The following is a 26,412-nucleotide window of genomic DNA, read 5'->3' as shown; positions in this document are numbered from 1 at the left end:
GTAAAAGAAATGATTTATGGCGTGATCAAATAAGTGCATTCAAGGCCGACAGGGCCTTCTTGCATTTTCGAAAGTGTTTTCGCCCAAATGAGGTGAAAGAATTGGTGCGTCTTAATTTTTTCTCATACTCTGGCCATACATTGTTTCAATCACCATCAAAGGCACAATTGAAAATGTTCTTCAAATTTGCGGTTTTTGGATATATATCTACCGTGCAAATTAAAACGGCCCTTATTTCAGACGATATTTTACCATGTTCCACTTTTCTTCGATACCCGAGGAATGGTCCTCCCGACTCCTCTACTTCATACAATCTTCATTTAGCGTGGAGGCCTCTGAAGGACCTCAGACTTTGGAGAGAAAAACATGTTTGTTTTTTTCGGAACACACCGTCTCGTTCCAAGTCAGGGTTGCGTAAATCAGTACGTTATCCGATGAAGATTTCACTCGTTATTGGACATGGAGTTCACAATATTAAATCATTCATTACCAACGAGATGAATCTATGATTGGGATGAGTTCATTATTGTACCACGTCAATTTCAGTGAATACTCGGCATCCCTTGAACGTCTGAAAGAGGTTATCTTCAGAGCTCCAGAACCGCAGCAATGTAAGCACGTTCCAAGAGGATTGACTTCAATCGGGAGAGAAAGAGGGATCCACGAAAAAGGAACAAGGGGAAAACCAGGAATTGAGAACCTGGGGACCAACGAAAGTGGATCAGAAAACCTGATCCTGAGCGAGAACAACCTGAATCTAACTTGATGGCACTGGTTAATTTCATGAATTCGAAATCAGAGTTTGAATGACACTTTTCAGCGCCAAGCTTTCTGCTTGTCTAGTTGAAAAACAACACACCTCTATAACGAAATCCCACTTTTGGATTGATTCACCTGAGAAGGACGCCCCCTAAAAAATGAATGCTTATAGCTTGAAGGTGTTTTTTCGAACCTTTGGTCTCCCTCCATTGGCTAGACACTCATTTTGCGTCAAATAGGTCTTGCGTACAGAAAAATATTTTGACGCAAGTGAAAAATAACAAGGTGGCTGGTTATGCCCTCCGACTTGTCCTTTCTTCACTAGCTTTGGACTTTTTTGAGAGTTTTGGACCTCTCATCGATATCAATCCCAGATCAGATGAATGATCAATTCTCTCCAGCCATTTTCTTTCGTTTCATTAAAACAGAACTTCAACAGGAACTAAGATATATAAGCTTATGTATTTCATCAAACCCGAAACTATGGTAAATTTGGCTGGTTCCTCAGCAAGTCTTCCTCGAAATCCAAATCTATGCTCCAAGTTTCCCCGTGAAGGGAAGGCCGAAAAAACATGATTGCGCCGTACACGTCGGATTCCCCCTACGATTATCTGAGACAAAAACAAGAAGTCAAATGTACTCGGAACCCGGAGAAAAGTCTCACGAAGTAGGAGCGAGAGTTGTTATTGGCAAGGAATACATTTTAGAAGTCACTTGACGCTAGAAAGCTAGTCCTGAGAACCGACACTTTCTAGGCCGAGGTGGTTCCCTTTTTTTGGCCAGATCCTTTGTAATTTGTCCCGAACATATCACGAAAGAACGATTTGGAAAAAAACCATATTTTTGTAAACGAGTTCATCCAGGTTTTCGTAGATCTCTAGTCCCAAAAATAAGAATGAGACGAACCCAACAACAAGAGCACTAGCCAGGATAGAACTGCAGATTTCATGTGAATGCAAGTGGATCTGCGTAACAACATCAGGAAGACACACAATCGCCCTCATTCGACGACGCATTGAGGGCCTTTTTCCGACATAATTGCAGTTGCCTTCTTTTTCCCCCTGGTCACTTGCATCTTGTGAAAAATCTAATGTAATCCCGATAGAAGCTAAAAGGGAAACAATTTGTCATCTTTGGCAACAAGTCGGTAATTCAACCCCATGGATCATTAACATCGGACCATGTTGCCCTCTCATTATCTGCAGGGCAGCTAACTTGACTGGCCTCGTCGTAGCCACTCTCAGTCACAGAGCTGCTAGCTGGCCCCTCTGAAGCTGAAAGTAGCTGTAATCGGCGCATTAATTCGAATTCCTGTCTGCCAGTCTCGTTCGCTTCAATCATCGGCCACACTGCTTTGAGCGATGCCAGGAGACGAGTAGAATGAGCTCGCCAAACAAAAGATTGACATATTTGAACAGAATCATCTGCTTGTTCATGTGTGAGAGCATTTAAAGATGAGCAACGGTAACGCGAACGGTTGGCAAATGGTGTGGCTGGCTGGTCGTTCGTTTTTGTGTCAGTCAGCCGGTCAGCGTGGGCAGACCAGTCTGGTTCATGCTTGGCTAGACCCCAGCTAGCTGGCACTAATGCGCTAGAATCTACGTGGAATCGCTCTTTTCAGAAGGATTGGGATTTGTTTTAGCTGAAAGGTAGACCTGTAGAGAGTCGAAGCTAGTGGCAACAGGCGTTAGTAGTGATGGAATCTTCTAGTGTCTGATCAAGCATTCAATAATTTCAGGGATTCAAGGAAGGTTCAAATCTTCGAAATGCATGCCTTGGATGGGTCCATTGGATCATTGGGCTATTGTGAGTAGTATAACCGTACGGTGATAGGGGTGTTTTTAGAGGGTCGGGATTGACAGGGCAAGCGAGAAGAAAGGCGGATGGGATAGTCCAAGTAATGTTGATGAGCTATCGTTAGTCACAGACTATTCATCATCCTATCGCGTCTTTCTATTCACGCCCTGCTGAGTCCCAAAAAGCCCAGCCAACCCCAGCAGCTTAAGCCCTGCAAGTCAGCTCACCAACGCCAGGTTACTATACTTGAGGGGGTACAGGAGAAACGGGGCAAAGGGACGGGGAGACCCTCTGTATCCATCCAGCCACCTATTCAGCCAGCGTCTAAAAATAGTCTAGACGCCGAGAGTCGCTGGAAGCTGGGCCAAAAAAGCGTGAGACCGACCCCTAGACCCCCGGGAAAAGTGTTCTTAACGATCTTTGGAAAGTAACGGTACCTGGACAATCCCAATGGCTCAAGACAGCTTCAATTGTAGATCCCAGTTGGGTGGGTAGGATTGACCATACACATTGGCAGTAGTTGGACCATGCCGCCCAACCAGGATCATAGGTAGGGTAAAGAGGAAAGGGGGGGAAGGATTGGCTGGAGAGCTCAATAATGCCAAGGAGGTGGAAAGAAGATTTCCTGAGCGCTGGGCTTGAGAATGGGTTGAGGCGTAGGACAAAAAGATTTGGGAGATAAAAATATGAGACTTTTCTCCCGATGTGATAAAAATCTTGCCTTTGTCGAAATACTCGGGGTATTCTGTTGCTTTGATCACTGTCAGTCTCAATGCAGGCGTTTGGAACAGTTCGAGATGCAGAGACTTTTCTTCAAAACTGACAAGAAGATCTTTTTACTATTTTGAACAACATCCTTATTATGTCTGTAATGCATATAGATGAATTGGATTGCAATTTCTAGAATGTCATCCTCTCCCCTTTCCGATCCTCAGCAACCCTCTACTTTGGTTGCATCCTAAGTCACCTTCTCATATTAAAAATAAGATTCGTATTTCGATCCAGAGCTTGCTTGCTTGGCCAGGCGTTCGGTTGCCCCATCCAGGGAGTGGATTCTTTTTTTTCCAGTTCCAAGCCCCACGCAACGTAAGTGACGACATTCCCGACATTGCCGCAGGCGTCCACTTCCATCAGCTTCGCGCCGCTTCAAAGACAGTCTGAGAGCCCCATTTGGAATCTCCAGAGCAGAGACTGGGCACGAATCGTCGACGTTGTCGTCTGCGCGGAACTCTGATTCCAGAGCCTCCTCCTTTTTCGCCTCCCTGAGTCTGCTGGCTCATTTGTGTGCTGTGCTGAGCTGGATGGAGCTCGTTGCTCGCTGTTCGTTCCGATTCCGCACAGACCGGTCTGCAGATCAGGAGACATGCTCGCGAGTCATGGAGGCACGAAGACGAGGATCGAGCAAGTGGCAATTGCCACCAACGACAGCAACAACATCATGGCCAACTTCATTGGCCAAGCCATGCCAGCAAGTTAGTAAGTAAGCAAGGGGTGAAAATAAGCTGGTTCCTTGGTTGGAGAGAGGAAGGATCCATCCGAGTGATTGTGGTAGGACTGGTAGTGGTGGTGGTGGTTTATTCCAATGAAATTGAAAGTTGTTTTTCTGTTGATCTGGAGCAAGTTCGTCTAGGAACTGTTATCATTTCGGAGGGTGACAAGGAAATGAGTTCACCCCCACCACCCCCACTAACAGCGAAGCTGGGGATTTTTCCATCGCAGCTTGACCTTGACCATTATTCGCAAAGTGAGCCCAGTTTGTAATTTCTTTACCATTCTTTTTTCCTCTGTGGGATTTCCACTCAACCCATGACGTTGTTAAATATTCATACATGTTTGGCCTCAGTTTTGCTTTGCCTCTCTTTTCTCGCTCGTTGGAAATTCTATTGGCGACGAGATTGAATATATCCATGGCAAAGACAAATTCTAGACTTGAAGTATTAGCGCTAGGACGACTCCTTCTGGTGAATATATCATGGTCGAGGGTGCTAGTACAGGATCACAGGGTGGCAAGCGGAGATTGGCTGCCTTGGAAGGGGTTGCCAGCCTTTCTCTGTACTGATCTTTTCCTCTCATGAAGCAATGCTGGTTTGTGGGGGTGGGGGTTGGTTGGTTGGTTGGATGGTTGGTTAGTTTTGGCTGAGAATGGTTGGATGGTTGGTTGGTTGGTTGGTTGGTTGGATGGATGGTGGCTTGGCTGAGCCTAACTGGCCTGCCGATAGAGTCTATGGCCCAGGAAATTTTTACCTTGTGAAAAAGCCTTGATGGCCAGGCTAGTAACAAGAGTGATTGCGACCGAAGACGAGACTTGCCCCTTAACAAAGCCACTTCCAACGGAATTTGGGTCCAAAGCACATGTTCAACCCTTACAAGTGGCCTCTGATTGGAAATAATCCGCACAATCAAAGGCCATAATTAGTTAAAACCCTGCTTCTTAATTGAGTTCCCAAATATATGGCAGAGGATTTGCCATCGGAACTCGTTGAGCTATTAGATCTATTCATGCACTACGTAGTAGTATATCCTGGTGACGAAAACATTGTCGGGGGTAGTTCGTCTTGTGATACAAGCTGTGTTACTCGGTTCAATACGACGCAGAATGCCACCATCTCCTAAAAGTACCTACGACGTCTAGTGGTGGCACAACTACATCGTCCATAAGAACGGAACGACACCCTGGATAGATGGATGGTTGGATGGATGAAGCGAGTAGCGATGTCGGCGAATGATGAGGGTGGCTCTTCCAGTGTTCTCTAGCTCAATGCAGTCCAGGGGTAGGTTTCTGCTTGCATTTGGGGGTGCAGGTAGGTTTCCTGGAGACTGACTGGCTTGATGAAGGCGGCAGGGCCACAAAGACGAAGACTGAGCACTCCTGCTGCTGGTGCTGTTCCTGCTGCTACCCTCTTTAATATTTCTGGCAAATGAAGTCATTGAAGGACGAAAAATTTGTTCAGATATTTCCCGGTTCTGGTCGAGGAAGATCCTGGGACCGACTTACTTTGTCTTCTTCCGCATCAAACTACATTATGATCTCACAACCAACTAACCAGTCAGCCAACCAACCAACCAACCAACCAACCAACCAGCCAACGACAGAGCCCAATTGGCCAGTAATGAAATGTAATTAGCCAATCACGGCGGTATTTGCCACCTTGAAGACCCAGGGATACAAGTCTACCACAAACTACATGTATGCAAGAAGCCGGTGTAAGGTCGTCGTGTCTATCAAATATACACATATTTTATGGTTGGGCATTTTCGCGAAAATCTGAAACATCATGCTCAGGCAATTCCCCGCATGCATTTTGATTTGTTTCACTGTGAGAATGAATTCAGGCCCATGGCATAATATCCAATGTTACCTAGTTTCAAATAAACCCGTGGAATTGAATTGGCTTTTAGTGAAGACTATAAAAAATCAAATCACGTGTATGCGACAAGCCAGAGTAAAATGTTATTTCATAAGATCGCGGTTTTTTTTCGAGAAGTGGCCATTTGATGTTTGAATAGGTTTATGGGCCAGGGGGACCTACTTAATGGTAAATTGGGCAAGTCATGAAGCATGTATCATGGCAATGAAAATTTTGTAGAATATGAGTGAGTGAGTGTTGTTGGCTTGTAATGTCGTCGTTACTCGGCACAAAATGGTGGCTGCTTATTGCAATTTAATCTGGAGAACAAAGCGCCTTTTCGGCGACATAAAGCGCAAACCTGGGACACCCCTCATCACATAAAAAATGCCGCCGAAGGAGAAGCAGAAGTCTGCGAACATTCATTTTTTTGCTCCTTCTAACCCCTTGTATGTTTACGGAGAATACGTCCGGGATTCATATTCATCATGATCCTCCAGAATTGGGGTTAAATCGCCGTGGTTTATTTAAACTGCACCTTCGAACGTCGGTACGTGAAAGTGATTTTGCAAGACTCCTCTGAGGACATCAGCGATAATCCCATACCTACCACACAACAGGGATGATTTTCCTTAGGACACATGGCCACCAAGCTCCCGCAAAATCATGGCTTGTCGAGCCTCATTTGAATTCAAGTACGTATGAAAGGTGATCTCCCCAATCGTCGTCGTCATGATCATCATCATCATCATGCATGATTCTTCCTCCTTTCCTTGCACTCTGCTAAAATGTATGTGTGCGTATTGGATCGGGGGGTTGGGGTGGGGTGCCAAAACACGTGGGCAAGACATACTTGAACTTGAGGTAAAATTTGTTGATAGCCGACATTCGGGCTCGAGGAATCGATCAAAAATTCCACGATCGTCCGAGAGTCGAATGGGTTAGCTTCTCGAGAGAACAGATTGACGGATCTCCAGCATGCACATTGGATACTTGAGAGGATGGGAGCGTCATACGTTGGCGGGGGTTGAGATATTTGAAACGTCTTGCGTATTCATGGGCACTAGAAAACTGACGACGTGGAGGGTGAACGTGTGGATTACGTATGGCCCTCTCCGTATGAATGGTAGACACAGTGCAGTAGAGTGAAGGTACGAGTTGAACGTGGAGGAAAAGACTTTACAGAAGAAATGGTGTCCCTTGATTTTCCGACTTTTCCTCAGGCATTATTATCGCTCCTGTTCTTGATCACAATGACTTTGGACAAGGGGTTGTTCATGCGTTGCTCTGGTAGTCAGGTTTACAGTGTTAAGAGACACCCTCAGAGCCAGTGAGAGAGTAGGTGATAGAGATAGGGGGTGTGGGAATTTGAAGGAATTAATTGCTTTATAATGGATTCGTCAGCCCTTGGACTAGAGTAGCACATTTTGAGAACTGTTGAAATTTCTAAAGCTCAAGTTCGAGTCGAAGAACAAACATCATTTATGCGCCCTGATTCTCCGTCATGAATTCACAAGTCAAAGTAACACGCTCCTGTTTGTTCTGTGCGAATGAGAGTGAAACTTGACTGAAAATCCAAATTGAAAGAAAGCGACCTCTAAAACGAGGATTCAGGAGGCTTGAGTGGAACCTCGATTCTGGGCCAATCCATATGAATGTTCAGTTGTTCACACATGCATTTGTTGCACAAGGGACCCGTGACTCCTTTGGGTCTTATCCATCCTATAATCTCCATTATCACCCAGAACAAACAGGTCATTAGCTTTTTTCCCCCGGATAATGACACCTTCGGTACCAGACCAATAAGTGTTTCGTTTTTCTCGTCTCTCGCAGACGCTTCGAGACAATGAGTTAAGCACCATGTTGAGCCGTCTTCCTTCTAATTCGGAGGAGAGCCACTCTAAGTAAATAAGGTTTCATAATGGTGAGAAATCGGGGTGGAAGCCATCATTATGCTTAATTACTTCACCAAAAAAAAAATCATCATATTCGCCTTCCCAAGTACATCCGCAGCAACTTTCCCTCACTTGAACGGGTTTTCCCTGGTCAACCTTCACAACAGCTGGCGATTACGACCGACTTAGGGGATCCATGTCACCTTTCAGATCCATCCATCCCCTATTGACACGCGGAGTATCATATCAATGTACATTATGCATGGTCAGTTGGTCACCATTGTTACCTAACTCATCATCCAAAGGATTCCCATTTCGAGTTTGTCGGCGCTTTACGTCCGCTAAAGGAACGTAGTGGGGAACAATGGACAATGGACGGTGAACATTGGACCCTGTTGCTTACGAATGTACGTATTCAGAACAAGAAGGACCTCTCTGTTAAAACGGGACCTAGTTCAAGTAAGGTAAGATGGTCATTACTCTGGGGGGAGGCTTAATATTTGATTCGCGTTATTGTGGCTTTGACGGGGCTCTTAGAGGAATGAAGGGGTTCATCCTAATTCAATTGATTTATCGGCTTCATGTTTTTGAAGACGCTTCTCGAGGATTTCAAAAATGCTCGTCAGAACGATTTGGTAGTGAAGGTAGTAGTCGATTGGTAAACCCCTAGGAGGCGAAAATCTCGGCTTTCCAATAAAGTGAGTGAATCCTAAAGGCTCCTTTTTTGTTGCCAGGAACATGAGAAACATTGGTAATGTTCCCGGATCGTATACATCTAGGCCATTTTGAAAGTCATTTCTCAAACCTCCGACTCGTTCCCGTGTTTTCCATTTTCGGGTCTTCGATTACTTTCAGAGCAAATGTGCCTTTCGAATCTCGCACTGTCTATCTATCTCTTTGGTGGCTTGGTTGGCAGGAGGAATGAACTGTGGGGAAGAATCTTTCGGGGATACACACCTATAAGATGCCGAGAGAACACTCAATTACTTGGGTCAATCACGCTGAGGAGTCATTAATATGGCTGGTTGAGCCTTTGTGAGGAGCATTGTTCCCGCTTGAAATTTCCAGCTCGTCTTGGGCGATGATGAAGTTGTTTACGATAAATAGGATCATTTGGAGTAAAGGGCTTCCTTTGTCAAGCGAGCGTTCCCTTTGAAATGGTGCCAAAGCCCCCGGAATGGATGTTCCAAAGAGACCAAGGAAATCCACGAGTCAACGGAAATGGCGCATATTTTGGACACACTTTTTTAATATCGAGTGTAATTGTGTCCCTTGACACGACCATCCGCTTCTCCGCCTCGTCGTCCCCAATCTCCCAGACCAATCAAACCAGCAGCTCTGTTAATGACAACTCTCCGGGATTCCACATCTCTGAATTGGATGGACACATTCTGTCTTGCTCAACCCAACGACATCGAAAATAATCGTAGTCTCGGATCATCTCTTCGTTCAGGGCTGCTCTGGACGGGATCAAATCTCTCACCCTGAAGCGAGCCACTAAAGATGCCACGACCCAAATGGCGACCCTGCTGTGAAGAGGGCAACACTTGCATTCTTTGGGATGACGAGGGGGGTTTCATCTGCCCAGAGCTCCTAGTCCTCAGCCCTTCTGTACGTAGTTGCTTGCCTTGTCGTATTTACCAGTTGGATTGTGGCCCTGAACACCCATCCCCCGACTGTCGACTGTCGACTGACTCTGTCCTGGGTCCTCCTTGGGAGCTGGGTAAAATGTCCCTTTCAATGACGGATGTATGAAGTAAACAACTCTGCTTTGATTTGGGTTGGGCGCAACTAAACTCTACATGATAGCTACGAGATCCAATGGCGAGTGTGTGTCTGAGAGAGCCTTAAAATTAGGATTAAGAGCAATACCTCAGATTGGATCAATGCTCATCATTTCAGGTAATAGGAGAGGACCTGCTCTGGTAAGTCAACTATGCCTGACCCTGTGTTCAAAGGGTGAAAGACGAAAAAGAAGAGGTCCGCAACGGCATTTGCCCATGTGGGCTATCTACTCCTGGCCTTACCATAAAACGAACCAACCGAAAGCGGGCTTCTGCTTGCTTGAACGTGGCCACCATCTTTTCTCGCTCCTCTTTTTTTTTTCTCGCCCTAAAATCAATATGGCACCATTAAGAGTGCACCATGTTCTTCATAAAAGCACCCTCACCAGACCTGGCAAGCTACGTAGTCAGTGAGAAAGGGCAGCATCCCAATGAACTCTTTGCATAGAATGGCTTGGACCCCCTTCTTTTTTCTTCTGAGCCCCCCATTTATCCCCTTGGGGGGGACCGCCAAGCAGGCTAGAACCTTCGGATGGATTTTGGGGGCTTTTTTCTCCGAGATGGACCCTCAAAGGAATTGGAATAGATCGATTCGGTTCCATGGAAAAAACACTTATATTGGAATAACCAAGATGCCCCCCCCCCTCTTTCCCTTCAACCAATGACGGTCGGTCATTGGTTGCCTTCTTCTGGCCATAAATACAAGCACGTAGTTCGTTGCGTAAGATGGGTAGAACTGTTTCTTCACGAAGAAAGTGCCTCCGTTTCGGAACCTTTCAACTAGATCCAGACGACTTGTCATTCAAATTTTAGAGGATTCTCTTATCATTGAATCAAAATTGAGCTCAACCCTTCCATCTCTTTTCTCCGAGTCATTTTGAACACGGCTTTCAATTGCCCATGCCTACCATCTTGTCATTTTCCTCGCCTTTTTCAAGTCATCAACGTGTGTTGCTGCATAATTTGTCATGTCTGGGATTCAAACCCGAGTACCTAGCTGATCGCAATATCACGGATCAACATCAAATCCCAGGCAGGCACTCTGCCAAATTACCGTGATTCATAAGGCCAGGCATTAATTTGCAAATCATGGCCTCGGCACCTGAAGTCTATAATTTCGGGTGAGAGTACAATCAAATAGTGCGATTATTGTTGTTAGGGGGCGTTTTCGCATTGTCATTTGTGGGTGCAATTATTCAATCCCTAGCTGCTGTTGATTTCATAATGGTGAGCAATGAACACTGAGAGAGGGTACATGTCCACGAAATTTGATGTTTCATTCATGGTGCCTGTTTCATTGCTCATCAATAAGACATTTATTGTAGCCAGCCACATTTTTGATTGCCACTATGCACCCATTCATATTTAATGTGGCCATTAGAACTGACCAAGAAAAGAGAGAAAGAGAGCTTCGAGCTCCCAACGGGCTTTGTGGCTCTACATAACTGTATGTATACGCTTAGAGAGCACTTTCAGTGGTTATAAACAAACGAAAGCGTCATTCTAATATACGTATTCCCCCTCCACTGAGTATTTTCAAAGCTAAACGAGCCATCAAAATCCTCTGGCTGAACAAGTAAGGCTTATAACAAACCTAATCATTCTCTAATTACAATTTAATCCCAAAAAAACTCTTGCCTCATTTTCGAAATCAACTGGAATTAAACCAAGAGTGGAGATCCAAATTCAACCTTCATAATCAACTCGTTCACTTTTGACTGGTCTATCTGTTGTCCAGTAGTCAAAATCGGTTTCCCTTTCTTTATGTCACGTGTGATATGAGGGCAAAAGTACTCAGGGGGAAAAAAAGAAGAGCATTCGCTGGAGCTTGTTGGTGGTTTGGGGGGGAAGAACGAAGGAACGAGGGTTACGACTGACTTCTGTACTATATCCTCGCGTACAAATATTATTGTTTTCGACTTTTGAACTCCTGCACCTTCATGACATGATGGCCTTGCCATTGCCCGTCTAGAACCCGATTATCGGATCCCGTGCCATTACGACTTCCTTGACCTGTATGCCTTTTTTTTGTTTTTCGTAGTACGGACATAGCAAAGGCTGACTATTATTGATCTGATCGACGGCAGGAGCGGGCCTTAGAATAGTACCAATGTATACACTGTATGGAGTTGCTTTTCTGGAAGTGCAAGGAAGCACTTAGCGCCCATTAAGAGGTCACTCTCTCGGTTTGACAACTGGAAAGACGTTTCTGCCAAGTTTCCTCGACAAGAAAGGCATTCTCGTCTCGGAATTGCATCAAGAGACCCCTTGGAAACTGCTCGAAAAGCCAACGAGCGCAGCTTGACCTCACTCCAAAGGTTTCCATGAGAGCTGGACAAATACTGCTACAGTATACGGCTATTCCAAACACACGCGAGGGTTCTTGACAGAGGTGATGTCAATGGGGTTTAATTGGGAAGGATATCAGCCGAGGAGAAACTCATACTACACTCACAATCAAATTAGGGCCAACCTCATCAGCAGCAGCATCCAAGTTTGTCTTCATCTTCTCAGTGACGATTTTCGGGTGCCAACAGAGTTTGGGCCGATGGGGAATAATAACATGTACCCTCCAAAGAAACTTGGAAACAGGAAAACTGCTTGCTTGCCCTCACATTTGTTTATACGCATGGGATTCTTTTGAAAAAAAATGTCTTCATGATGACATGGACTACTCCTTGCTATAGTTTCTGCGAATGGTAGAAGGAAATGTGGAACCACTAGGCTTTAATTGAACATCGATATGGCAATCCACTCATGACTGGCAAAAGGGAACTGCGAGGATGATTTTGGACAAGGTTTGGAACAATACAGGAGTAGGGGAAAACAGCTTTCCTTGTAATTTACATGAGAGTTTCCTGAAACTGGTCAAATTAGAATGCTTCCACATTGATAAACTTCAAGCCAACCAAAATGGATTGCCTTGGAGAAATGTCATTGATTTGAAATGGTTGTATCCTTGTGCAGCTAAGAGCAAACAACCACTTTCGATTTTGTACCATACAAATGGTCTCAAAACGCCGATCCAGGAAGCGCATTTCTTTTCACAACTCCATTGCGAAGGAAAATATGAGATTATTTCTTTGTTTTTTTGACGATTTTTGTAACAACCCCAAAGCCTACGTAGAATTAAGAATGCACAAGGTCTCATTACTTTGATTAATGTGCGAGCTGGTTTTCGTTGAGAAGCCAGATAGACAAATAGCAATATCACGAGATTGGGTCACAATCGTCCAGAAGACGCTAGCGCTCCTAATGTCCTCCCTCTAACTTATTTCCTGGCCCTTGAAATGCTATGAGAAAACTCAGCAATATTCAATCAATAACCCCAAACCTTGTCATATACATGCACAACGAGTGCATATAATTTCATATATAATACATTACTGCTTACCTTCCATCCGGCTGAACTGTTGCTGTCACCTTTGTCTTTGAAGTAAGGAATGTTTTGGACCATCCACTCATAGACCTGCGACAAGGTCAGTCGCTTTTCAGGCGTACTCTGAATGGCTTGAGTGATGAGATCGGCATATGACATATTGCCCCAGGCGTTTCGCCTCGAGGAGCTCTTCTTGGCATTGGCATTGGGCCCACCTCCTCCAGGCCCACCCCCGGGGCCCCCAATCCCGTCCGATCCGGGACCTCCGAGGAGGGTGGCTTCACTCACTGAGCTGGAGACCTCGGGAGGACCGCTCATGGAAGTGGCTGGAGATTCACCCCCGCCCCCACCCCGACTTCCACCATTGTTCACACTGTTGGCTTGAGCGTCCATGATGAAGGCAGCCGTGCTTTCCATGCCGTTGGGTGGGGGAGGGTTGCCATCCATTGGCCAAGAAGGTGGGCCCCCGATCCCGTCCGATCCGGGACCTCCGAGGAGGGTGGCTTCACTCACTGAGCTGGAGACCTCGGGAGGACCGCTCATGGAAGTGGCTGGAGATTCACCCCCGCCCCCACCCCGACTTCCACCATTGTTCACACTGTTGGCTTGAGCGTCCATGATGAAGGCAGCCGTGCTTTCCATGCCGTTGGGTGGGGGAGGGTTGCCATCCATTGGCCAAGAAGGTGGGGGATGGTCGACTAACGCGTTAGGCGGAGGGGACAAGATCCGCCCATGTGAGCCCATGCCGTTTAAATGTTCCATTTGGTGTTGGGAGGGATGGAGGGATCCACCGGAGGATCCAAATTGTCCGGCGTCCACTCCGCCGGGTCCAACACTCACAGAGTTCTCGAGTAAATGCTCTTGCATCATGATTAACTATAAAGGCAACATCGCCGCTTCTCTTTGAACTGCAATTTCAATACTTGACACTTGGCTCATTAACATGCTGACATCAACGTAATCCAATCCAGTCCCTTAATTCATTCGGGCATTAATGCCCAAGCACACTTTGAGGTTCCCTTCCTCTCTCTCTACTCTCTTTCAGGGTTAGAAGGGCGGAGGGGGGGGGGGCACCTGTGGGAACCTGAGGTGATCAAGTCCGATGAAGTGGATTTTCTCCTTCAGGCAACAACACCATCAGCAATCGACTAGGACACAACGAGGGGAAGCACGTCGTCACTTTCGACCATGTCACGGGACCAAAACGGACTAAAGTCGACTACTTCACTCGACATCCAACACCACCACCACCTCGTCCACTATCACCATGATCAACCCTCGCGAATGGTGATGGTGGTCCCTGTGGGCGGGTGAGAACCTCCTCACCACCGTTCCCGCTCTTTTCCCCTGGCCCTGATTTCCACGAGGCCAGACGCGCCTTCGCCGAGGCGAAACAAGAATCAGTCACTCGGACGGCACTCCTCGAACGAGCGAACGAAGGCACCGAACCGGGAACGAACGAGCGAAAAGGGGAATGGATGTGAGGAGCCGGCGGGCCAGCCGTTGACTGGCTCGCGACGTCCCAACCAGGACTTGAAGGACAAAAAGCGCGCTCGCCGAAAATGGAAGTTCCGAAAATAGATTGGGCGGCAAAAGAACCGTTCAAGTGGCGGAAGGCCGGACGCCAGGATTTCAGAATGTGGCCCATCACGAGGAGGCACTTGAGGCAACGAGTCCTTGGGATGAAGGGAGTGAGGGATCTAGAAGGGGCTGTTTTAAGGAGGAGGAGAGAGAGAGGCTTGTATTTTTTTCCCTTTCTGAATAATCCAATGGCCGGTCGATGCGGAAAGGAGAGATTGAGCAACTTTTTCGCAGTTTGAAGGTTTATTATCTTGAGAGAAAAAAGCACGCACACATTGGCAATCCAGACCGTTTCCAATGCAATGGACGTAAGGGTATTAGGATGTTACGGATTCAATATCGCATATGCTCATTCACCCTGGGTCGAGTCGATCATCCTTGTTGGAATCAAGATATCCCATTGGGGTGTGGTTTTTTTTCTTTCTTTTTTGTTTGTAATTTCTTTGTTCAAAGCTCCTGCAACCTGTTTAAGATGACTATACATAAGGTAGTTGTAGTAGTAGAAGTATTAGCAATAATCGTGGGTAAATATATCACAAAAATAGTTCGCTGGGCCAACAAGTGACATCCCGCATCAATTCAAATGGAATCCCTTTTCTCGGGTGGCAACGAGCAAACGTTCCTTCATGATTTCTTCCGTCGAGTACGGGGGCAACTTTAAGTAGTGAACGCAAGTGTTCACCGAAGGATAGGAACCATCACCCGCCTCGATCTTCCGGACCAGGGTTAAACGGGGGTGTAAATTGGCCAAACCGCCTGAAATCCAAGAACAAAGATTAGATTGGATGTCATTTGAAATAGGAGATAACCTAGCTTTTTCACCAATGATGAGAAACCTACCTGGAGGAAGACTGGAGCATCCAGTGGTGAATTGAAGGAAAGCCTTTCTCTCTGAGGCTGTGAAACTGACCAGCACGTTGACAAATTTCAGGAAAGTCTCGGACTCTCGCGTGTAGCCCAACTTGGGTTCTGTGTAACGAATGATCTCTTCACGGGTGAATATGGGACATTGCTCGCCGCAAATCATGGTTCGGACCTCCAAGGGGTTGAAGGTGCCCAATTTGTCCAAAGGAAACACGTGGTTGAAGCCCGAACGGAAAGCGTTCATTTGTTTTCGAATGCCTTCGTGGAGCACGAATTCCAAAGTGGATTGAATATAGTCCTCGAGGTTATGAATGGTGACCGCCTCGTGCTCTCCATTGGGTACAAGGTCGACGGATGCGAAGCCATAGACTTTGGATGGAGGCGAGTATTGGAAGTTCAGGCCGAGGTCCTCGAGTCCGACTTCATGCCCGTTATATTGCACGGTGAGGGATTCCAATTTGGTTTGCTTCTCCTCCTCGCTCAAATCGAGACTGGCGAGGATGTTCTGCTTCTCAACGGCCATTTCTTGGAGATGCTTGAGGAATTCTCCCCGATCCGTGTCAATTTGAGCTAGATCCTCAAGTCCCAGGAGAGGGGCAAACCAAGACTGTTCTTCTCTCTTGTCGCCGACCTTATTCGCCAAGTCCATTTCGGATTCTTCCGACACGATCGAATACATGGAGGAGCTCATGAGCTCGTCTTCGTTGGCCTGGTTCTGTTGGACAATCAAAGACTTTTCCCTGACAAATGAGCTGACTTCGCCTTGACACAAGAGCTTCAGGAAAGGGTACGAAAGGGGCAGATCGACCAAACGGTTGTCTTGCAGGGTCTTGGCCAAGAACACGCCCAAGAACCAGAACAATTTGGAAACCTTCTCGCAAAGTTCGCTCTCTTGGGGCAAAGGTGCCGGAAACAGGCCTGTGGGTCTCATAACGTAGAAACCAGGTGGTTTCTTCCCCTCGCCCATGTCCACTTCCTCGTGATTGACGTGTACGTCGTCGCACATCCAAAGACAGAGGTCCTTACGTTGAAGCTCGGAGGCCACGAGGGCGAAAAATTCCAAAGTTGGACCTAAACCGGTGCCTTCCTCGTCGATGAACTCGACTTCAAGGATCGCCTTCCGGTCAGCGTGTACGCGCATGACTTGAACAGCCCAATCTAGGATACGATCCCCTCTTGGGACTTTGACTCTTTCGTGTTTGATTCGTCCCACACGGAACTCGTGGATGTCTTCTCGACCTCGTCCCAACGAGCCTCGGCTTCTCTCCAAGCTGTTATCGCGCTGATTTTGAAGCCACACGATGCTTCTTGAAGCACCAAAGGCGGTACAATGGAAGTATATTAATCTGGTCTCGAATGGGAACAACATTGGACAAGAGAAGGTGAGCTCTTGGCACCAATCCGGCATGGCATTGGCCGATAGGACCAATGGGTCTTGGATTTGTTGAACCAACTTGTTGGTGATTTTCTTTGAGTTGTAGTTCTCTTGATTCGTGAGACCCTCACCCTCGGGATTGACCGTGTTGATGAGATAAAGCTGTCGGATCAATTGGAGAACCTCGTCCATGGAGCATTGTCCCGGACTCAGGATGGACAATTGTGGGAACGGGTTAGAAGTCGAGCTCGAACTTCGTCGAGGGACGTCATCATCGTTGGTGTCATTCCCACTTGTCGGGCCCTTTTTGACCTCTCGATACACAATGACGTAGGACGGTTCCCAGACACGCCGCAGTTTTTCGGATTTGCTCCCTATGTTTGAAGCCTGTATTATGTACTGGACGGCCTTGAACACTGTCCAATCCGGCTCAGTCAGGTCAATTTCGATGTCGCTCACCCCCGGCAAATTGGGTCCCCGGAGCATAAGATGGATCTTGGGAGCGCCAGCCTCGGATTTCTTTGAGTCGGTGGTGTCAGAAATACCAAGAGCCGAGGCTGCAGCGGCCGAGATGCTATCAGGGGATGGGACTTCGATGTCACTGGTTTGGTTGATGTTGGTCCGACCGGGCCGAGGATCAAAGGCTGGAATCAGCGCCGAGAATTTTCTCTTTAAGACATGCTCGTCGTCCCAGATCTTCCTGCGTCCCAGGGACAATCCACGGGTTGAGGTGGATGACGAAGTGGTGCTACTAGTCACTGTGTGACCACTGGGCGTTTCGAACTCTTCTTCAAAGTTGTCCTCAAACTCGTCATCATCGTCGTTATCGTCGTCATTGTCGTCTTCGGCATCGGGCAGGTCCTCATCTTCTTCCAAGTCTGCTAACAAGGATGTATCCCTGAAGGACTCCAAAAACTCCTCCAAAGACACCTGATCCGTGTCTGACATGACCACATTCGATGCGAGTCCAGCTCCTCCAAGACTGACCACGGGAGCAGAACTGTTGGGATCATTGGAGCCCGAGGTGAGGACCCCCGAGTTCAGTGTGGGATTACTCTGAGCAGCGTTCAGAAGTCCCGTGGGGAAATTGGACGAGAGTGCCAACCTCACCAAGCTCGATACCGACTTGGGAGTGCCGAACAACCCGCTACTCGAGGAGACCGACTGATTTCTGCTGTTGTTCACCGTGTTGGTGGAGGCCATGGATGTCGTGTTGGTGCCAGATCGACGTCGAGCAACGGCGGCGAACGTCTCCAAGAGACTCACGGCCGAAGCTTCGGGTGTCGAGAGATTGGGCTCACTCACACTCATATTGGCGGAGTTCTTTTTATCCGTGACATCTGTGGGATTGGAGGTGGTTCTGGCGGCCTTCACGGGTGGCTGAGGTTGTTGTTGTTGCTGCCCAGACGAGGTCATGGGACAAGCACTGGCATCGGCAAAGCCCAAGTTCATCTCCCCTGTGGAGAGGTCGGCAAAATCGAGCAGTTTTGAGGATACAAACGTAGGCTTGGAGGACAAGTTCGAGCCTGGAGATTCAGACATTGGGTTGTTGGCGTTGTTCCGAGCCCTTGAGCGCCCTCGACCAACCGATGATGCTTCAAGATGATCGCGGGAGGTGGGAGGGGGTAGAGCTGGTCCTGGATTGGCACCTGGCATGGTTAGCATCTCTTCGGGATTCAAGGGAGCACTGGAACCCGGGGCCTTCGTTTCCGACGAGTCTGTTGAATTAGAAACAGTCTTTGATCACAAATTGAAAATTGATAAAGGAACATGTTCTATGTCTAAGCTGAAGCCATAAAGCCACAACGACTAAGAGTGAGAGGCGATACTAAAGATAGCACTAAACATCTTTGTTCCTTCGCTCAATTGAATCATCTTAGAACACCATGGACATAGATACATTCTCATTATCTCTGGTAGGGACAGTGTGCGTGGTGTAGTATAAGGTAGTCTAATACTACCATTCCTCTCACTGGCAAGCTACAATTAAGAACTCACTTCTTGGGACCAGAGGAAGCTCACGGCCCAACCCGATGGACGTGCGGCTCGATGCAGCCAATTGCTGGGACAAGCTCAGAGCGAGATTGTCAACATCGATCCCGCAAGCTTGACTCAGGGCCTGGTCGAGACGGGCCTCAAAGCTCGAAATATTCGACCTGAACGGTCCAAGAGGGTGATTGTTCATCTTGGCCCTCGCTGTGATAAAAAAATCAGGGAGGGAAGGTAACAATTGGCCTGCTCTCAAGGCACTCCTAACTACCAAATAACCATGGCGATAAGTTCAACTGGACATGCTATTCTTAGATTCTTGAGCTCTCTGGAACAAGATTTGGCATCGAGGAGTGATTGGTCAAGTCTACGATCCAATGCAATCAAATGATTTGGACTATTTAGTGACTGAACATCTAAAAATCACTTTCAAAGCATTTCATAGCGTTGGTGCCTGACGCCAAAATCTGTCCCAAAAAATTCAAGCTTTGAATTTTGACGTATCCATTTGAATTTATCACCGTCAAATATTTTCATTACTCAGTGGTGGAAGAATGGTAGACTAACCTGTGGCGGAGATATTCCCTGATTCAACTGACACCATCTCCGTATCGTTTTCAGCGTCCTCTTGAACAATGTTGTCCACGACTTCAAACAGAGGCGGAAGAAGCTCATTGTCGTTATCCCTAGTGGACAAAGATTGGAAAGAAGAGGCTGAGCTACTCTTGACATATCTTGGGGGCGGTGCATTCGGCGTCTGACTAATGGGAGGTGCCGACGAAGACGAGGAAGAAGCACCCGAGATGTTCAAGATGGCTTCCGATAAAACCGATTGAGCCACAGTCTCAGCAGCTTGTTTAGCCGAGGTCTCTTGCTTTTCAGTTAAAACGACTTGATTGGCTTGTTCCGCGGACTGGAAAAGTAAATGAATTGGTGTCTTAGTAAAATTAGTGAGAGTACATGACTTTCGGTTTAAAGGCTCAATAAATACCTGTTGGGCACTCAGATTATCTGCAGAGACAGTTTGTTCAAAGGACTCAGCCAGAGGCTTTTGAGGATTTACCTCTTGTCCTTCACTCAAACTTGGCGTGGAACTAGCCTTCAAGCCTTGGACTCTGGACGTGGACTTGACGCCCGCTCCCAGGGCACTTGTTGGTTCGGCTTTGGGGGCTGGCGAGGTGTACTGGGACTTTTGGGTGGCGCCCAATGACACTCCCAAAGATGATTGGGCGGTAGCCGCTCCGCTACCAATCGATGTGGGATTGAGGTCGAGGCCGGAGGTCAATTTCAGATCGAACTTGCCCTCGGCGCCCATGCGATAGGAGTTGGCTCCTCCATGGTCCCAGGTGACGTCGATCCAGCCATTGTGGAGCTCCCCAGTGACTGTGCCTTCTCGGGGAGGAGCTCCATCTTGGTCCCGCCATTTCCAATCCAGACCTCGGCACACTCGCGCCCCGATCACCATGTGCTTGAGGATGTGAGTTCGCATGAGTCTTCTCTGGCGTCTGAGGTTGGCTTCGGCCTCTTTGGCAGCCTTGCCTAGCTCATCGCACACTCCATGGATGGTGCCATAAATCTCAAGACCCGATATGGACAAATAATGCGTCTGACCTGAGGCGTTTTTCCCGTTCTGCTGAATCCGAATGTGACGCCAGCCTTGTCGTTCGTTCATGTCGACGGCCACTCTCCAAGTGGAGGTCGATCCTGGTTCATTTAAGCTCGTGTCATCGGTGTGATCCACCAGAGTGGTCCAGTTCATGCCGTCTTTGGAGGCTTGGAACTGCCAAGATCGAATGGCAGAGCGTCCGTATCCTCGGGCGTGTCTCAACGTGTAAGCAGACGGGATCACCCACATTCCCAAATCAATGGCAAACCAAGCTCGTCGATCGTCATTGGTATGGCAATTCAGGGCCGCCACGTCCCGACTTAGGATATCCTCCAATCGACCGTAAGGGAGATTTCGACCCTCACTCGAGGTTACCACCACCAATCCATATTGGGCGGGGTTCACCCATTCCGAGGATGCTTTGGCATTCGATCCAATCCAATAGAACAGACCGTTCTCGTCAAAGTCGTGATGATGCTTGAAACTCACCGGGCGCTTCTCCTCGATCTGTTTGATGAAGTTGAAGGTGGACCGATCGTGATCGTACCATTGCTTGGCCACCATCTTCAGCAGAAACCTATCCAGTTGTTTGACACTGGCCAAAGGTTCCATCTTCAATGTGCAGCCAGTCCGATCGATGAGATTGTTCTCACCCGGGGCGCGTTCCAATTTGAAGCGTAACCTACGAGTGAGGATTTGAAGCCCATAACCAGAGGTGGTTTGGTCGTACAACAACACCGGAAGCTTCTCAATGGACTCGAGGACAGCGATGAGCTTCCGAATGAGCTCGGTGGCCGGGGAGATGACCTTGTCGCCATCCACCACTCGATCTCGGAAGAGATCTTGAAAGACCTCGACTCGTTGACGCTGCAGCTTGGCCGACTTCTTGGCCAATTTACGGTTCTCATTCGTGCCCACAGTGGCAAAGAGCTTCAAGAGCACCTGGATCAGGCCGGAGCTATGCAGTTCAAAGGCCGAGACCTTACTATGATCCTCCAAGATGGCACTCAGCTCGATCAGGGCCTCTTTTAAGCTCTCTCTCCATTCATTGCTGGTGTTGTTCACCATTTGGCGATGAAGGGCACCCTCGATCTTGGTCACGATCACTCCCAGAGTGGCCACAATACCGCGGGGCTTGGCTTGAGCCTCCCGGAAGTGGTTATCGTAGATGTCTCGGGCAGTGCTTCGAATCCGTTGCTTGACGGCTTCCATTTTGCCTCGCATTCGTCGACTGGACTTCTTCCCAGCCCAGCCCGTGGTGAATTCAGGCCCCAAGGATGTCTCAGCCGTGAAGGAGTGCTTTGTCCCGCGATTCGACTGAAACAGGAATCCGGGGAGATCTTCTTTAAGGCTGGTGGCTTGCTGGGAGCCGTCAGAATTGACGATGGTCAACTCGCCATCCTCGGTGGAGCTGAGATTCCAATTTCCCACCATGATGATGTCCTCGGAGGCCTTGGTGAAAATGGGCTAACTCACATTGGATTTGACGGCGGCACGAGCTCGCTGAAGTTTGTCCAGGAATTCGCCGCGGTTGTCGGAGGAATCCGAATTTCCTTCCGGCGAACCACTCGAATACATGGTAGCCAGTTTTCCGTCCAAAATGAATCGGAACCAGCCGTTGCTTCCATTGGAGAGTTCTAATGCGGCTGCGTCCGACCAGATGTACAGACAATCTCGTCCTCGGGCTAAAGACCAATCGCGCCATGTGTATCCTTTTCCCATAATGATTTCTTTCGCGTCCTCTTTGGGCGTGGCGATGGCGGGTGTGGGCGTGGACTCGGTGGGCGAAGAGGCAATCATGATATCTCCGCTGGCGGATGAGGATGCGGATGAAATATCGTCGTCCATGTCGTCGACAGCCAGATCATGGACTTTCTGAAACAAGCCCAATTTGGCGAATTGCTCCAGGAACACGCCCTCTTGGTCTTCTTTGCTCATGAGATCTTGGATAATGAGCAGACACGTCAAATGTCCTTCCTCATCTTCCTCGTTATCCAGGACCGAAGTCAGGACCTCCACGATGTCGCCGACGAACCTTGGGTTGCTGTTGTGGGCATCTTGAATAAGTTCTTGGTTCAAGTAGTGGATAATCTTCTTAATGAGGCTCAAACTAGCCCGCTTGACGGTCTGGATCATGGTGGATTGAGAAGATTGACAAAACATGGGGATCAAGGCCTTCACATACACTGGGATCATTTCCGGGTCACCCTTGGGACCTGGATCTTCTTCCTCAGAGGCCGTCTCGTCACGGTCCTCGTCTTCTTTCGTGCGGTTGGCCTGGTTCGACTCTTCGGTGGTCTCGGGGCATCCAGCCAAGGACAGCCAATCGGCCGGACTTTGCAGAATGGCCGCCACTTCTCGATGGCCTTCATCGTTGCGCTCACGGGCCTTGTCCAAGGGAGTCTTGCCGTCTTCGTCTCTCAAATCCGGATTGGCCCCATGTCTCAGTAGAACGCGGGCAATTTGGGGTCGACCGAAACAGGCCGCATAATGTAGAGACGACGACCGTTGACCTTTGTTGACATCCGCATTCTTCTGGCAGAGATATTCAACCATTTCTTGGGTGCCAAAGGCCGAGGCCCAATTCAACAGAGTCTGGCCGACGTCATCCATGAAATTGACCTCCACGTTCCCACTATCCACGGCTTCAATGAGGGCATCCGTGTCTTTGGAGCGAATACAATCGATCAAGTGTCGATGGGTCCGCTCGCCCGTAGAATCCATGGGCCTTAAGCCGCTGGAAATCCGCGAGCTCGAAGTTGAGCCACTCCCACCGGACACACTGGGCACCGACTTGGACAATGCGGGTCGGCCTTCGAACAACAACACCAACAGCAAATCCGTGAGGCGCATGGTGTCCAAAACGCATCGCTCATCTCCTTGAAGAGCGTGCTCAATGGCATCCGGCAAGGCACTCCGGAGTAACGAATGCGTGATGGCCTCGGAGCCTCGACTCAAGATGGACAACAAGCTGATGGTCGTGGATATGGACGACGAACTGGCCGCTGGTCCACCCGCATGAGCGGCATCCACCAAATTCGAACCCGATCCAGCGCCACTCACGTTTAATCCAGCCATAGCGGGAGTCAGCGGCGCGGTTGGTCCCGCCCCATTGGAGGTGATGTGGGCGTTCCGCAATCGATTCAAGAGCTCATCCGTTAGACCATGTTCATTCAACGGCACCGGGTCAATGTTCTTGCGAATGAACCGGTCCGCCAAGGAGGCAAAACACTTCAAGGCCCCTTCGGCCACATGGAAATCCTCATGACGAAGTAAGGTGGACAGACATTCCACGCTATTGGGTAGACTCTCATCGGTGGGTTCCATTTTGGTGCACAGACGGCACACCACCGACATGGCCGAGTGCAAGGTGTCCTTGTGGATTAAGGCGCCGTTGTCGCGAATGAACGTGAGCACGCCGGCCAGACCGCCGCTCTCGAACACGGAGCCGGCTTCGCGGGTGCACACCAATTCCAGGACTTTGATGCATTGCTCGGCCAAGTCTTTGGAGGCGCGCGAGCCCACGATATCGGCGATGACCAAGCGGTTACACATGGCCTTGACGGCGCCATCGACAGCCACGATGCGACGGGTGCATTCGGCCGACACGTCCAAGTAATAGGTGATGGCGCGGGCCGTCACTTCCAAGACCTGGAATAGAAATGAAGTTGATCCTCATGGAGACACAGACTGCTAGCCCGCATTTCGTATCGCCGGAACCATGGCCGGAACGCTTGAATTCAAAATCAGCCTTTTGATCAATGAACTATGTGGGCCCAAAATGTGTCTGAGGGAATTCGGGCGAGGTAGTTATTCTTGTGTCACTGACATTACCGCCCGACATTATTGGCCAGTTTTTAAAACGCTGGAGCTCAAGTTATTACATTTTTGGTTGGAATTTCATTGTTTGAATTGGTATTTCCATTGTCAGAGCTGCCATCCGAGGTAAATAAATGAAGACAACTCAACGGACTTTTTTTTTTGTTTGGTTTTTCACGGGCTTTTCTATCCGCTACAGGGAATGTAATCCCCAGTAGTATGAAAATGAAAACTTATAATTCGTCTATTTATTACCTTTCAATTTTTATATTATATGATCTTTGGTCTGCCAACGAATTTGAGTTGGCAGACCGAGCTAGTCCTTGAAAATATGGTTGATCAGGAATGCTATCTAAAAATTGGTCCAAGTCTGCCTTGAAAGATGAAACCGGATCAAAATGGCCTATGTATTCCCTACGAATATCAGAGGGAAGCAAATTAAACAATGAAGGAGTCCGAGAGAGAAGAGAAGTGGACTTCATTGTTTTAACTAGCCTGGATTCTCAAGGGCTTGAATGTGCTCTCAAAACGCACATTAAGCCTCTATGGTCACTAGAATTGACCCTAAATCCTGGGTTGGGACAAAGCTCATGAATGCTTTTGAAAACGTACAGTATCAAATCCCTTTCGTACCTTCGCTGAACACTGTACAGACCCAACTTTTTTAGCCTTCAGATTTCGAACCCATCCGTTCATGACTTTGAATTGATGCTACGACTCCTCATTTCAAAACTTGAGGATTATCGTCCTCGGGATACGAGCTCCAATTTCGTTCCATCCATCCTTAGGTGGGCTGGACCACCCAGAGTCTGCCCACCACCCACCCATCATGCCTATGGCTACAGATGTCTGGCCTATTGGACTCAACGTGACAACGGGGTTTGAACGGATCGGTCGAACACCCTGAGGGTGATCGAGGGCGTCTCTAGTTCGGCTGTGGCAGACTCAGATAATGGGGAGGTTCATTCAGATTAGAAGTAACTTTATAAGCGTTACGTCTCAGCTGAGCTAGCCAATCCATGAAGCTCGTTTCCATCGGACTAACCTCCTCGAAGGGGGCCAAGCCAATCGAAACTGGGCGGCTTTCCATCTGGATGAATAACGTCACCCACCACTCTACCTACCAATAGGCGGACCAAAGGCCGCGGAGATCAGATATGGTTCAAGCCTCCGGTCTACCTCGAACCTCATCGACTTCAATGTCCTGGACCCCTGACTACGTTAACGGGCTCCAATGAGGTGAAAAGTGTCGAGTAAGGACAGCGGTTCCAGGTAGGCGGGGCGGGCCCATGGGCTGCTCACCTGATCGGGCGCTTGTTGGTCCAGGAAAATGCGGCACAGGGCGGGCAGAAAAGTGCGTGGCGGGCAGCTCTCGAAGCATCGATCCACGTTGTCGGACATGAGCAAGAGCATGCAGAGCTGTTCCAAGGCGATCAACTGCATGTCCCGCTCGTCTCCGCTGCCCATTTGCAGCCATTCCAATAACGTCTCGGGATCCACCTCCGACATCATGTTGCGCTGGATGGGCGTGGAGGATCCCAGCCACAGCGGGTGGGCGGGCGATGGGCGGCGACGACGGGGGGGTCCTCGGGGTCCTCGGGGTCCTCGGGGTCCTCGGGTTGGATGGGGGGGTCTGTCTTCTTGGGGGTGAGTGTGTGTCAAGTCACGGTGGCCAATCAATGGCTTTGGCCTGATTACCTTCAATTAGAGGAAGTTTTAGGCCGGGAAGCGGTAGACCGGTTTCCGGTTCGTGGTCTACGAGAGTTAAGCGCGGGACAGGGCGGGCCTAGGACGGTTCTAGGGCGGGCGGGAATGACCTTTTTACCTTTTAACTAGGGGTAGGTTTGATCCACACTAGTATGCATTAAAAAGATTGGAATAAGCGAAGCAATACCCGATAAACGTTATTCTCCACTGATTAGTGGGTGGTGCTATTTTTTTGAACTTAACCTAACCTAACACGATTTTAATAACGCTGAAAGTCTCTATCTAAACCCTGAAACATTTTGCCACAAATTTAAAACCGAGCACCGCCAACTAATCGGTGGAGAATAATGTTTATCAACATTAGCCACGAAAATCAATTGGGCAACGAACAATGTGGAAGGTAGCCAAAAATTATTGCATTCATGTAAGCATCCCAACAAAATAAATGCCTGGGCTCAAATTTGAACAAGTTTCTTTTTAGCAACGCCATTGTTGACATAAAGGTTGAAT

The 26,412-nt window shown here is 48.3% G+C and overlaps 2 protein-coding genes across 2 annotated transcripts; both read right to left on the bottom strand.

Annotated features, from left to right (window-relative positions):
- Window positions 1–12,901: 12,901 nt before the first annotated feature.
- On the bottom strand, window positions 12,902–13,831 carry LOC131880728 (forkhead box protein O1-like). The gene has a single exon (XM_059227421.1). The coding sequence runs from the start codon at window positions 13,829–13,831 to the stop codon at window positions 12,902–12,904; it is 930 nt and encodes a 309-aa protein (XP_059083404.1).
- A 932-nt stretch (window positions 13,832–14,763) lies between these two features.
- On the bottom strand, window positions 14,764–25,843 carry LOC131881110 (E3 ubiquitin-protein ligase HECTD1-like). Its single transcript, XM_059227879.1, is given in 6 exon segments — window positions 14,764–15,298; window positions 15,383–18,499; window positions 18,780–18,977; window positions 19,338–19,683; window positions 19,762–24,027; window positions 25,498–25,843. Coding segments are annotated over 6 exon segments (8,319 nt in total). The 5' UTR covers window positions 25,708–25,843; the 3' UTR covers window positions 14,764–15,116.
- Between the last annotated feature and the right edge of the window lie 569 nt (window positions 25,844–26,412).

The sequence above is a fragment of the Tigriopus californicus genome, chromosome 5 (genome assembly GCF_007210705.1).
Source record: "Tigriopus californicus strain San Diego chromosome 5, Tcal_SD_v2.1, whole genome shotgun sequence".
In the NCBI taxonomy this organism is placed as follows: domain Eukaryota; kingdom Metazoa; phylum Arthropoda; class Copepoda; order Harpacticoida; family Harpacticidae; genus Tigriopus; species Tigriopus californicus.
This window is presented reverse-complemented; position numbering and strand designations above follow the sequence as displayed.